At 39.2% G+C, this 13,772-nt stretch overlaps 1 protein-coding gene across 1 annotated transcript; it reads left to right on the top strand.

Moving 5' to 3' along the window:
• The first annotated feature begins 4,446 nt into the window (after positions 1–4,446).
• Positions 4,447–11,781, top strand: CBLN4 (cerebellin 4 precursor). Its single transcript, XM_075571591.1, has 3 exons — positions 4,447–5,210; positions 7,080–7,196; positions 10,897–11,781. Exons 1-3 carry the CDS (start codon positions 4,911–4,913, stop codon positions 11,092–11,094), a joined length of 615 nt encoding a protein of 204 aa, XP_075427706.1. The 5' UTR covers positions 4,447–4,910; the 3' UTR covers positions 11,095–11,781.
• The last annotated feature ends 1,991 nt before the right edge of the window (positions 11,782–13,772 follow it).

The raw sequence follows: 13,772 nt of genomic DNA, 5'->3' as shown, positions 1-13,772 counted from the left end.
TTTTATGTGGTGGGTTTTGCGGTTTCTTGAGCTGGCTTGGATTTTGTGTGTTTGAGAGCCTTACTCTGCAATCAAACAGAACAAATTGATTTGTGGTGTACACAATTAGTAACTTTCAACATAATGTATCAAATTAATTATAACCATTTAAATTGAAACCCCTGGGGAAGCGACACCGGTTGTGAAATGCGTAGGGTTAGCTTTAGAGACTTGTCTGGAGGTTCCGTACTACACACGCCGTGACACCATAAGAGGGGGCAGAGTCAAAGATGCGACTGTGAGGGCTCACGGAGACATTGAGCTGCAGAGCCGCCGCACCCTGAGCAGACTGGCTGGAATATCGGATCTCCATAAAACAATCATGCTTTTAATTTTGAGAAGTGTCTTCCGAGTGGGATTTCAATGTTAAACCGCGATGTCCAGAAGATCTTGACAATAAATTGTATGTTTATTTTTTTTACCCTACATTAAGCAGTTTAGGCTGGCTGCTTAACCATTATACTAGTTACCGCGATACACACCTAGGGATATCGTCCCTTGCCAGCTATTACCCCAGAAGAGTGTGGTTGGCCTATATAGACATTTCATATTTTACTTTGAGGTGTTACACTATGTATTTGTTTTTTCATATTATACCTTCCATGTGATCCTTCCGGTGTATCACCTAGAACCGAAGATTAACATCCACATGGAATTGCAACCAGGACCGCAGACGGCTTTACCAGGGCCCAGGACTACAGTTTACATTGGGGCCCCCAACTGTTGATGGCTCTGCAAAGCCCCCCCCCCCCTCATTCTAACCTCTCTCCATCTTTTACTCTTCCTCTCTCTCACCCTGCTTTCACACCCTCACTCCTCTTGCTCAATCACCCACTGACCCCACACACTATTCCACCCTCCACTCCCCACACACAATTTCCCACCCACAAATACATACACATAATTCCACCACTCACACATAATTCCACCCCCAGACACATACACACAATAATACTACCTCCACATACACACAATTCCACCCCACACACAGAATTACACTCCCCCACACACAAATTCACTCCCCCCCACACACACAATTCCAGCTCCCCCCCACACACAATTACACCACCCCACACAATTACACCACCCCACACAAACAATTACACCCCAACACATACAATTCCACCCCCCCACACACAATTTCACCCCCCACACACACACACACACAATTACACCCCCACTCACACAATTACACCACCCCACACAAACAATTTCACCCCAACACATACAATTCCACCCCCCCACACACAATTTCACCCCCCACACACACACAATTCCACCCCCCACTCACACAATTCCACCCCCACACACACACAATTCCACCCCCACACACACACAGTTCCACCCCCCCAACACACACACACAATTCCACCCTCCCCACATATACATTTCCACACCTCACCACAATTGCACCCACCACATACATAATTCCCACCGCCCACATAATGAAGCCCAGCCACAATACACATACACACCACAATCCCCTCCCCAATATACACAGACACAAATCTACCTTGGGGAGGGTGGAAGAAATTCCTTGCCACACACCGGTGCTGCACGGATGCGGAAGTTGGACCAGACTTCCGGCAGGGGAGGTAGGCTCACCGAGAACCGGCAGGGGAAGCACCAACTGATGCCTGGCAGCAAACAGAGGCTCAGCTGCCAGGCACAGAATTTGGGTCTGACCTCAGCTCTTCCCCCTGTCGGCGGCCCTGATTGCAATGATCACTTAGCGGTTTAAGCCTATATACTTCTTCACTTTCATTCTATTATTATTGCACATTTCTACTTTTTCTTTTTTATTATTATTTATTATATATTGATCACTAATAGCGCCGACTTAGTCAATGTTTGGGACATTTACTTTTCTGATTTTGGAGAATAATTAGTGGACTTTACAAGGCAGCTATTTTCTGGACTTCCATAGTAATTTATTAGATCACATACTGTAGATATTTATATATTGTGTGTGTGTGTGTGTGTGTGTGTGTGTGTGTGTGTGTGTGTGTGTGTGTGTGTGTGTGTGTGTGTGTGTGTGTGTGTGTGTGTGTGTGTGTGTGTGTGTTCACAGTACCAGCACAACACTGGGGGTAATGCAAAAAAAAGAGGATTTATTGATTGATCTGGTAAACAAATCCTAATGTTCTGGCCCCAGGATTGCCAATTCTGCAATAAAGCAATTATTTTATATTGCACACAATTCATTTTATATTTACTTCACAATCAAAATTACAAATGGTTTAACACAGGGGTGCACAAAGGTTTTGGCGTGCACCCCCCTGCCTGGGAGCCCCAGCGTTCATGCCTCCCCTCGGTTAGAAGCCGGCGGCAAATTATGTCGTCACTGAAGACCTGGCTGACAGCAGGTAAGGGATGTTACAGAGACCTCACGCCTCCCCCTGCATTTAATTTAAATGCCTTGGGGAAGGGCCTCTATAACCGCAGCGCCCCCCCCCCCCCCTAGCAAATCTTGCACCCCCCAGTTTCCGCACTGCTGGTTTAACAAGCATTGGTCTTAGACTGCGTTCATACAGCCTTCATCCGCTCAGAGGCATGAACGTCCGTGACATCACACGCGTGAAGCAGTTGCGTTTTTCGGACTTGCTAGATGTGCCATCAGGGGGCATGTCAAGGGGCGTGTCTGTGACGTCACATAGCTGTTTCGCCCTCATTAGGTGAACCCCTCACGTGACCTGCCCATCGCGCCGAGAAATCAGTATCAACTGATTCCTCATGCAACGCGCGCCCCCTCCTGCTGTCGCCTGCACGGTCTATGGGCACGATTAATTCCTTAAGGCAATGTGATCACGCCACGCACGGACACCTCCGCGTCGTCTGCCAGACCATGGCCGCAGCCTTAGTATCTTGACATTCAGAGAATGCAGTATGTTTAATGATAATGATTGTATCAAAGTGTATTCATATAGATACAGTATGCTGAAATTGTAATTAAATCGCATAAACCTTCATTTGGAAATTGCATCGAAAATCTGTAAGACCCTGACTGCAATCAAACAGAACAAATTGTTTTGTGGTGTACACAATTAGTTACTTTCAACATAATGTATCAAATTAATTATAACCATTTAATTGAAGAACTGAACAAATGACTTATTGACCACCACAAACAGCTAATTTAGCTTTAGTTGACTTACTTTGCAAGTATCCTAACGACATTACACTGACATAGAGTGGAAAACACTGGCTTCAAATGTTTTATTTATTAGGTGCCCACTATCGTATAAATACTGATTAGCTGCTCTGTAAAACAGGCTGTTGTAGAACATGGAATTTGCTACATGTTCTTAGCAGTAGAAAAAAATGGAATAACACATTTTCAGAACTGTAACCCTATTAATATGCATGGATATTCCCACTTCTCTTAAAACAGTCACAATGTTGCATTTAGGACTTGGAGTTATATTGACTATGCTAGGTAAATACAATAGTTCAGTCTACTCTAAGTAGTTGCATTGTTTATAAACGGTGTAGAGATGAAGACTGTTGTCTACAATACATCCCAAATGTGCGTTTGTAGGCATTCCAAGACATTGGCATCAATGCAAAATACCTAAAAGATTGCAACATTGCACATATGGGATCTTAGATAAGATGCAACGAAATTACCTGAAGCATCCACTTGGCAGCGCCACAAAATAAGGAAGAGAAGCATTAATCTTCATAGATAGTTTGTCAATAGTGTTTTAGTGAGACAACTGATAATTGTTTTACATTTCAGCTCTCCGTGCTGGGTCATTTCAGATTTCATTAAGATAATCAGTCTTAATGATTTAGCAGAATTGCTATCTCAATATACTGCAGCACTGTATCTTTAATGCAGACGTCTCACAGTATACATTTATACATATCAAATGAATTGCTATATATATCAAATTCATAGCTACACACACACACTATATATATATAGTGTGTGTGTGTAGCTATGAATTTGATATGTATATAGTGTGTGTGTGTGTGTGTGTGTGTGTGTGTGTGTGTGTGTGTGTGTGTGTTAGAATGCTATATGTAACACGTCTGCATGCAAAGAATGTGACAAGTTATATTCATAATATAGCATGTATGTATATTTATTGTACATATTATTTTAATAGAATTGCAAGCAGAATATCATTACTTAGCATGTTATTCAACCTACGAATGAGGTATACAGTGCTTGTGAAGTACCCTAAAATATTATTATTTATATCATGTTGTTGCTTTAAATTCTCCCTGTATTGCAGCCTGGATACATTTAGTTTGGCATGTGCTACAGGAAAAGAAATAGTTAGCATAGTAATTGGTACCTTGTTGGAATTAGTACATAGAAAAGCACACGCCCCCCTCCCCCCCCCCTAATATAGTTTTATGCTAATAATAATAATATGCTGCACTATATAGTCTGAGAGAGTTCAGATGGCTGGGGGCAGTGCTATTTTATGATGATATAACGCTTTGGGGAATTGTGGCAAGAAGTAGGATTTGCAGCCACCCTGGCAATGAAATCAGACACAGGATCTCAGCTCTTGGCAGGCTTGAGAAGCTACCTCTGTAATCAATACAACACTGCACCCAGACTCCAGCAGATAGAGAGGATGATCTGATAGAGGAAATCATGGCAACGTCAAATGTTTTGTTTCTTCATGATCTCCCTCATCAATAATTCACTGTAGGGCTTTTGGATGCAGAGTTGTGGGGGAAACAAAAAGAAAGAGAGGATCAGGGTAAGTGTTGAATCTTTTGGAAGTGGCTAGGACAAAGGGTAAAGAAGACTTTTACTTGGAGAGAGGGGGTGAATTTTGGGGAACGGAGAAGCTGTGTTCACTGCACAGTTGGCAGTGGGTTAGAGAGAGGAGTTGCTGTGAGTCACTAGCATGGTGCTGAAGATGACGGTCTCTAAGAGGGAGCTCTCCTTGGTCCTGATGCTGATGGCGCTGCTCCACCACACTCTTCCTGCCCGGGCACAAAACGATACCGAGCCAATAGTTTTGGAGGGTAAATGCCTGGTTGTTTGTGATTCCAACCCTACCACTGATTCCAAAGCATCTTCCTCGTCTCCTCTTGGGATCTCGGTCCGGGCTGCTAACTCCAAGGTTGCCTTTTCAGCTGTCCGGAGCACCAACCATGAACCGTCAGAGATGAGCAACAAAACTAGGATTATCTACTTTGACCAGGTAACCACACCAGCGGTTTGTGTGACTAGCACTATATACCCATGCATCAGCATATCACAAGAACCCAATGACCACACAACTCCAGGCATAGGTGGAAGGGAAGTGTTGAAATAGAAAATAGTTGTTGTTTTTGCGCGTCACAATTATTTGACTTTTAAGCAAAGTGATGCCTTTCAGAAAATTAAGCGGGGGAGATATCAACAGGTGCCAAGTTGTCAGTTCTTTACCATTGAAAACCCTCTGCAGATGGGGCATATTAAGGGGTCCTGGTAAAGAAGGCTGGATATTGCACTGCAGAAACTAGTTTCCACAAAAGCTTTTCCTCCACACACCCCTTGGCATCGCACTTAATGCAGGCTGATAAATATTTCATACATTTTATTTTTGACTGCTGTAATTAAGATCCTGTAAACATGTCAATATATTACAGTAGCATAATCCTTATTGGCTTTCATTAAATGGATCGTGATTATGACTATGACAAGCAGAGTATTTAATGGGGCAGCTTTATTAGCTGCTACAAAACATGTTGTTACATTGATAAGGCACTTTGGAAAAGTTACTCACTACAATCCTAAAATCGTGCTTTACTCTAAATGTTACAGTATATGTGATTTTTATGGTGTTTTTATTTTTAGATACATAGTATAGCCTAAAACTTAACTTGTAGCACACACCAAAAATTATTCATATAGAAGGACAACAATTCCCTGATTCCCCCCCCTCCACCCAGTGGATTAAAGATTTACTATTTTAAATGATTAGAGGTACATTATTTCTTACTGATGTTCTTCTGCAAGATGCTCCTTTAAGTATTGATACAAACAAATAACAATAAAATATTAACCAATATAAATACACATGATAATATATAAACATGAGAATCGTTAGTGGAACAATAGCAATGGTAGACTTCAATGACTCTTGCCATCGGATAGCACAAAGAATGTGTGACTTTTCAGTTTGAAAAGAGCAAAGCACTCAAAGATAAACTAAGCAAATTAAGTAATTAATTAATTTCCCACTGAGTGCTATATAATTTTCTGAAAGGTGAAAAAGAGCTGGCAAAGAATGTATTAGTGGAAACACAGTATGCTGCCCTCATTATGTAGACTAACTCATTGATAAGCAAATACATACTGAGATGCATTTTAAAATCGAATTTATCGGCTGCTATATGGGTTTCCAAATTGGCAGTTGTGTCTCTCTTCCTTTTTGACAAATTCTATTTAATCAATTAAAAGTTCACTTAAGACTTTAACATTTACTTTATGTAATAGGGTGTGGATTTTATAACTGTACATTTTAAATGTGTTCGATATATGTATGTGCACTGAATTTCTAATTTTTACATTACCTTGAAATTCAATTGTATATGTGTTACTGCTTCCATTGATACGAGTTCATTGGGTTTTCTACAGTATGACTCACAATTTCAATGATTTTGCTACTTTTGGTTACCACATTGAAAGTAGATGTTATACATCAACATCTATAAAGTAACAGTTATGTTTCATATTCTCAGCTTTGTTTACTAGATTTTGCAGTGTGAATTACATTGATACAAAGAAGAAAGATCTCAGCAAATTCTAGTATGTCAGAAACCAAAATAGTTTTTTTAAGATGTGATGCCTTTTATTGGATCAACACAGACAAAATATTCACAGTATGTGCATGAACTTTGCAGACCCTACTGTATGCACTAGGTTTATTTTGTAGGTTAGTTATGGATAAGAGATATAGGTCATACCAATGTTCCCATATAGGAAGCCCCTCTGTAGGTTAAGGGGTGGGGGGGGGGGGGATATACTATACATATTTCAAAGTACCTTTCAGTACTTTATAACCCTGTTTTTCTTTGTTTTCTAGATCTTAGTCAATGTTGGCAACTTTTTCACATTGGAATCTGTTTTCGTAGCACCAAGAAAAGGCATTTATAGCTTCAACTTTCACGTCATTAAGGTGTACCAAAGTCAAACTATACAGGTACAGTATATAGTCATTTTTCCACACACACACACACACACACACACACACACACACACACACACACACACACACACACACACACACACACACACACACACACACACACACACACACACACACACACACACACACACACACACACTGTTTAAAAGCCTTGGTATAAAAAATTCTATAACAAAAATGATTTCTCAACCACTGATTGTAGCACTGTATTGGTACTAATTTCAATTTGGCTTAAGAATTTGGTAACAGCTATTCATCTTAGAATACACTATGGCATTATTTGGGTAACTCTACTCAAACCATACCTTAGTAGACCTTATTCTTGGTTGGGATACATTCTTGTTAAAATATAGTGTAATTATAACACATAAGCTGTATTTCTTATAATAGTACCTGTAACCCTAATAACCCTAATAAACAAACATTGTGTGTGTATGTGTGTGTGTGTGTGTGTGTCATGCTAGTTGCCTGTAGTAGATGTTGCAATAATAGCATTATATTGGCTGCACTCCTCTATTTTGAGTTCAAGAGTAGTCTGAGATAGGATACGTTATACTTCACCCAAACTACATTTCATGTTCTTCAAAATGTTCCAAGTGGACTATAGGTATAATTGTCCTAATCTTTATCTTATTGGTAGACAGAAATCCCATACTGCAGAATTTTTGTTCCCTGGTCATGCTTTACCCATACAACATAATTAATAGGTTAGCCTCCAAGTACTTAAAAGTTTTATGCTATAGAAGATTTTTCATTATTATATGTAAAAGTATGTGAGGCTATTTTCATAATGAGATGTATTCGCATATTATAAGCGAAACACTTTATTGTAACATATTTGGTTTAAAGTGTTAGTAGTACAGAATTTAAATTTTTTTTAAGGCTTAAGACCTGAATATGAGAGAGAGAAGTTATTGGCTGGCCCATTTAAGAAATTTGGTAACGATACTGTAGGTCTTGCAAGTGACATATATTGAGTTTTTGCTAGAAATGCAGCAGATGCCTGCTGCCCTCTATAAAGATACTTTGTACTTGCAGCAGTGCAGTGAATACCTAATATAATAAATGCTAGGCTCCTCCTCATGTAACTCATTCAGTTCAAAGGACCAATGGCATTAAGAAAGAAAAATGAACTGCCTTCTTTGTGTCATACTGAAGCTGCAGCCTAAATGGAAACAACCCATTGATTTTTGGTCTGAAAATGGATCCTAGTATTGGTAGTTACAATTGGTAATTATATATACTGTACACCTTTCATTAATCAGAGATTATTCTATTTTTGTGCCCCCATATTGTAGTTAGTGATGAGAGATTTGAAAAAGTGTCCAAAATGCATTCGCAAAGATCCAGTAATTTCCCCCCCAAGATTTGATTCCTTGCTAAACGCTTTGCCAAGCCTCAGAAGGCTTAGGTCTATCAACTTCCCAAGCTTTCAGAGAAATATCGCCAGACAGCGATTGAAACCTGGTGTGCGCCCTATTTATAATGTCAGCATTAGGTGGATGTAAGGAATGAAAAAAAAATGAGCTTATTAAATTAAATTGCAATGCAAATTGACTTAATGCTTGGCAAATTGCTTGCAAACTCAAAAAGGGCAAATGTTGGATGGTTCGTGACCTCATGCAAAAGTTTTGTACAACTCTGTTAGTGAAATAATGACAGTATTACAATTACAAGATTAGATTGATTAGACCACATTTGTGAAATATTATTATTTTTTTAAGTCAGAATCCAAGGCTCAGATACATCAAGCATTAGTAAGGGAAACTGGAGGTTTTTACTTGCATGCTTGTTAACTCCTCTAGTTTTTCCTTACCACTGCTGAATTATTTGGGCCAGGAGAAACAAACCTATAGTTTGAATGAGATCCTTTACTCTTACCCCCAAATACCACCCTTTATTGCAGCCGTCTAATAAGGAATCTATTCTTTATACATAAATATGTGCATTTTCCTACATGCCCTTGGTTTATTTTCACATTTCTTAATATGTTATGATCCCTTTTTGCTCATCCCTATCTTTTTTGATTTCCTTAAATACATTATTTCCTTTCTGAACTTAAACGTGGGACAGTTCCATACAAAAGCTACTGTGCAGTTTGAATATAGTGACACATCTCCAAGTGTCTCTTTATCCATCACATTTCGTGGAATTACTACTTGTATTCCTGTAAAAAATGCCAAATCCTCTTTCTATCTTCACTGATGAGGCATGTGTTGATAAGTTAACGTCCTGTATTTCTCCCAACTGGTTTATCATGCGATCCCTACACCATTTCAGTTGTCTTTCTTTGGACCACTCTGCCTTTGGCCTAGATGCGCCAAGCTCCGTTATGGTACTTAATGTGATGTTCAACTCAGGAAACGTCATGTTAATGCTAACGGGGTATCCACTAAAGTCATTAACATAACGTTAACTTAGATTTACATTACCTTCAAAGCATAGCATTAATATGTGTAGTTTTTCCTTAACCTTTTGAGTGCTGATGATGCTACCTAATTTCTCTTTTAAGAGGGCCTAGGTAGCATCACTGGCACTCAAGGGGTTATATATATACACCAATAGGGACCACGTAGTATCTACACACACTTTTAGTTATGCTACAATCTCTCACATTTCCACACCTACCCACACCATTTATATTAACTCCCACTCCACACACACCTTTTGTAAAGCACTGTATACACTGTGGACTCTCCATTCATTTATATTCACACAGATACACACACACACACACTCTTACATCACTAACTTTCAGGAACCATTTAAAACCTCTAGCCATAAATCACATCCACACCGGGGGAGGGACAAGTACAGATAACATTCCAAGAGACACTGTTTTTAAGTATACCCTTTGCTTGCTTCATTCATTGTAACATTGCCGGAAGAAGAGATCAGTGTATCTCGAAAGCTCGCACAAATAAAAGCATTTTAAAAGCATTGAATTTTCTTACACTTGTATAATGTAGTATAAGAATAAGAATAGTGTCACGTTATTTTAGGATAACATTATAGACTAATAACATCACTTTGTTTTAGCATATAATTAGCTTTGTGGATACTACATTATCTTACAGCATCCGTCCTTATATTAGATAATGTCACATTATGTTCCCTGATTTAATGGAACATGGGGCATTTAGGTCTTAGTTCTTTCAGCGTTGCGGTCACTAGAGTTGGGCCAGTTCAGGTGAGATCTTCCAGTTATCTTCACATTTGTATAACTATTTCCATCTGCTGGTATCTCTCTGTGAGCACAGACCACTCTGCTATCCCACTCACCTGCCTTTGTAGAGCATGGGGGAGATTCACTGAGATCTGTTGTAGGTTACAGCAGCCAATCCGGTGTTAATGGCCATAGAAATCAGTGGCATAAAAATGCCGGATTTGGTGCTTTGCCCTGCCATAGACCTTAATGAATTTCTCCCCTACATCCTTGGTAATAAAGCTGAAGAAAAATGTAAATGGCTTAAACTATATGTCAAGGAAGATGGGTTCCTTCGTTGTAGTGGGCTTCATTGTTTTCACTGATATGCCATGATACTGTAGATTGATACACTGGTCCACCACTAGCATTGAAGCCTATGGAAACACTGTGAAATGTTGATGTATAAATACTGTGATGTGTTGTTATCTGGGGGAATAATGGACATACTACATATGTTTAATAATTGTCTAGCGCTTCTCACTCTAGGTTAATTTGATGCTTAACGGAAAACCCGTCATTTCCGCTTTTGCTGGGGACAAAGATGTCACCCGTGAAGCTGCTACTAATGGAGTCCTTCTGTATTTGGACAAAGAGGACAAAGTTTACCTGAAACTGGAGAAAGGTAATCTGGTTGGAGGATGGCAGTACTCCACATTCTCTGGCTTTCTGGTGTTTCCTCTGTGAAGTCTGTGACAATCATCCAGATGTGAACTGTGGACTAAACTTCGCCTCTGTTATTTGAAGATCATTTTTTGTCATCAATGGATTGATGTTTCTTAATTGGTTTCTCATGGTTGAATATGGATTTATGCTCTAAGGCTTTCAGTCTTCTCACTGAACTACAATGACGTTACAAAGAAAATATTTTGTGTGTTTGAAGTATATTTGGATTAAATCAGACAATAAATATATATATGCCTAATGTTACAGTTTAAAGCTGCCTGCAAGATTTATTCAGATTTCATTTAAGGGAATTGGTTGTCTACAAGGGAGACATGGATGTATGTGTTTTTAAAAGGACAAAGTCTATTTAGCAAGTTTATCTTGCAGACTTCAATCAACAGTTAGTCTTTTTGCTGCAAAAAAGCTGTATATTGAATGTAATATTAGTTATGGCTCCTCTCAATGTCACAAGAATTATTTATTCCAATGGGATATATTACTATGAATGGATTTACTTCTCCATATACTGTAGTGTACTGGATGTGTATTGCCTAAATTCGAGGCCATGAACCAAATCTCCCTTAACCATCGCATAACAATTTGTGGAAGTATTTGACAAAGTTTTTGCAAGGTGTTCCCAAGCAGCATGTTCTAACAATAAAACCAAAATAGATCATGACAAAAAAAAAATGCTTACCAGACTTATAAGTGATACATCTTGCAAGCCTCTGCAAAATAGCTTAGCCCTGCAGGAAGGCTCAGTCTTAGTTCTCAACTTTAATTAGCATGATTGATAATGAGTACTTTATTAGAAACCTAAGGGATATTTTCCTGAAGACGCAACCACTTTATTAACGAGATGAGGATCCTTTGTTTCTCATTTGTTTTCCATTCCTGCAGAAGATATCGGTTGATGCCTTCGAATTCTTAAATACAAATATTTATTGGTGATTGGTTAAAAAAAAAAAAAGAAGATGATATTGAACCGATGCTGCTGTTATTAAAACTTGGTGCGGTATATTTCAGAGGAGGCCATATAGAGAATCGTACATTTATCGATCAATGTCACGGTAATATAATAAAGGTTGATGTGTTAGATGCTTTGACCTTTGAAAATGTACACACTACGTCCTTTTGCCTCATTTGATACATTTATGGTTTGCAAGGCTAAGAACCCTGGGCTTACAGAAATCTTTGAATATTTGACAGGTAAATGCCACTTACTGCTACTTAAGTACTCTAATCTCCAAAGTATTTTGACACATACTGCGAATGGAATAATGTTTAAGCACATGGTCCCCATTTTGGCAGATTGCAGAAATCGATTAAGTACAGGATGGAGTCGGAACATATTTTTGATGAGAAAACCATGCACAGATGTATACATATAACTGCAGACTAAAAAATAGTCTGCTGTAATCCTCAAGATGCATTTCATGTTTGGAGAGATAGGGTGGAACAATGAATATCTTCCATGTAAGTACTAAGGGGAACATATATTGTGTTCATCACATGGATGCATTGCTCCAACTGCCATGCTAAATGCATCATATAAACTAAGTATGCAGCAACGTGAGTTGTTCTCTGAAGATGTTTTTCATCTGATGTAATTATTTTAGCATATTTTCTATAATGAAAGTGCTTTGTGGAGCAGTAGGGGAAGCAAGGGCAGGAGTTACTTCTCTCTGATGGGCCTTTCAGGTTTATCACTTGAGATGGGCACATTTTATGTTGGTAGACTGGGTTCCGCCACACATCGGACGGTTTCTTTGGTCCGCGGGTTTCCACGGATCCGTCTCAAAAATGGCGATTTACCTTTTGCAGAATTTTTTTTATTAACACCGACAATCCATCCACAGATTTCCACAATCCATTGACGCTTTTTAAGAATCCAATCCGAGGATTCAGCAATCATGCCCGCCAAATTGTATCCAATAGCGGTTTTGGATGAATCCGTGAGGATTGAAACTGTAACAATCCATCGGCGGTTTTTACACCGCGGAACGGATTTTGAATGGCGAACTTGGTTCCGCCAAACGGCTTTTGACTGGATCTCCCATCTCGTTTTATCACGTACATTCCTGCTCTTTTCAGCTATTCTCAATGTTTTCTCATTTCAATGAAACTACTGGTCTGAGCCAACCTTGCCTGCCTAAGAAACTTGTATCCAACATACAGTATCAACAGTATTATTTACAATTAGCCTATACCCCAAGAAACGAATGGTAGATTACTTCAACACTGAATGGAGTTAGAGTTTGACTCATATATTGGAAATGGCCAATGTTTCAATGCTTTAAACTATGGATGTCCAGCACACAGATCCACTAGGATACAATAGGGCAGTAATACCTTTTAATGGACCAACAAGTCAATTGTGCAACGTTGTCTTGTGCATGACTTTGGAGACTGCAGAGGTCTCTTCATTAGATGTGATATCAAAACTGGGCACGGGAGGCCTACATTAGATGTTTCTGTCTAATTGAGCCTCTTCGTTCTTCAATTGGCTTAACTGCCAAGTCATGCGGAGGATTAAAGAATTATACCGCAATAAAGTTTGAATTTATAACGTGATACAAATGTCACGTTTTTGGTTCAAATGGTTTACAGACAAAAGCAAAGCCAGTAATTAGGCATCCTTCACTGTACAATAATGCCTCTTAGACTCACATGCTTACAGTTCAGTGGCCTCACTACTT

This window comes from Ascaphus truei, chromosome 15 (assembly GCF_040206685.1).
Source record: "Ascaphus truei isolate aAscTru1 chromosome 15, aAscTru1.hap1, whole genome shotgun sequence".
Taxonomy (NCBI): Eukaryota; Metazoa; Chordata; class Amphibia; order Anura; family Ascaphidae; genus Ascaphus; species Ascaphus truei.
Note: the sequence above shows the minus strand (reverse complement) of the source record. Positions and strands in the feature narration are given on the sequence as shown.

Excerpts from the sequence above, each read along its gene's own strand:
- CBLN4 (XM_075571591.1), top strand. The coding sequence starts at position 4,911 with ATGGTGCTGAAGATGACGGTCTCTAAGAGGGAGCTCTCCTTGGTCCTG. Across the intron at positions 5,211-7,079 it reads GGATTATCTACTTTGACCAG|ATCTTAGTCAATGTTGGCAA; the intron begins GTAACCACACCA and ends TTTGTTTTCTAG. Across the intron at positions 7,197-10,896 it reads ACCAAAGTCAAACTATACAG|GTTAATTTGATGCTTAACGG; the intron begins GTACAGTATATA and ends TTCTCACTCTAG.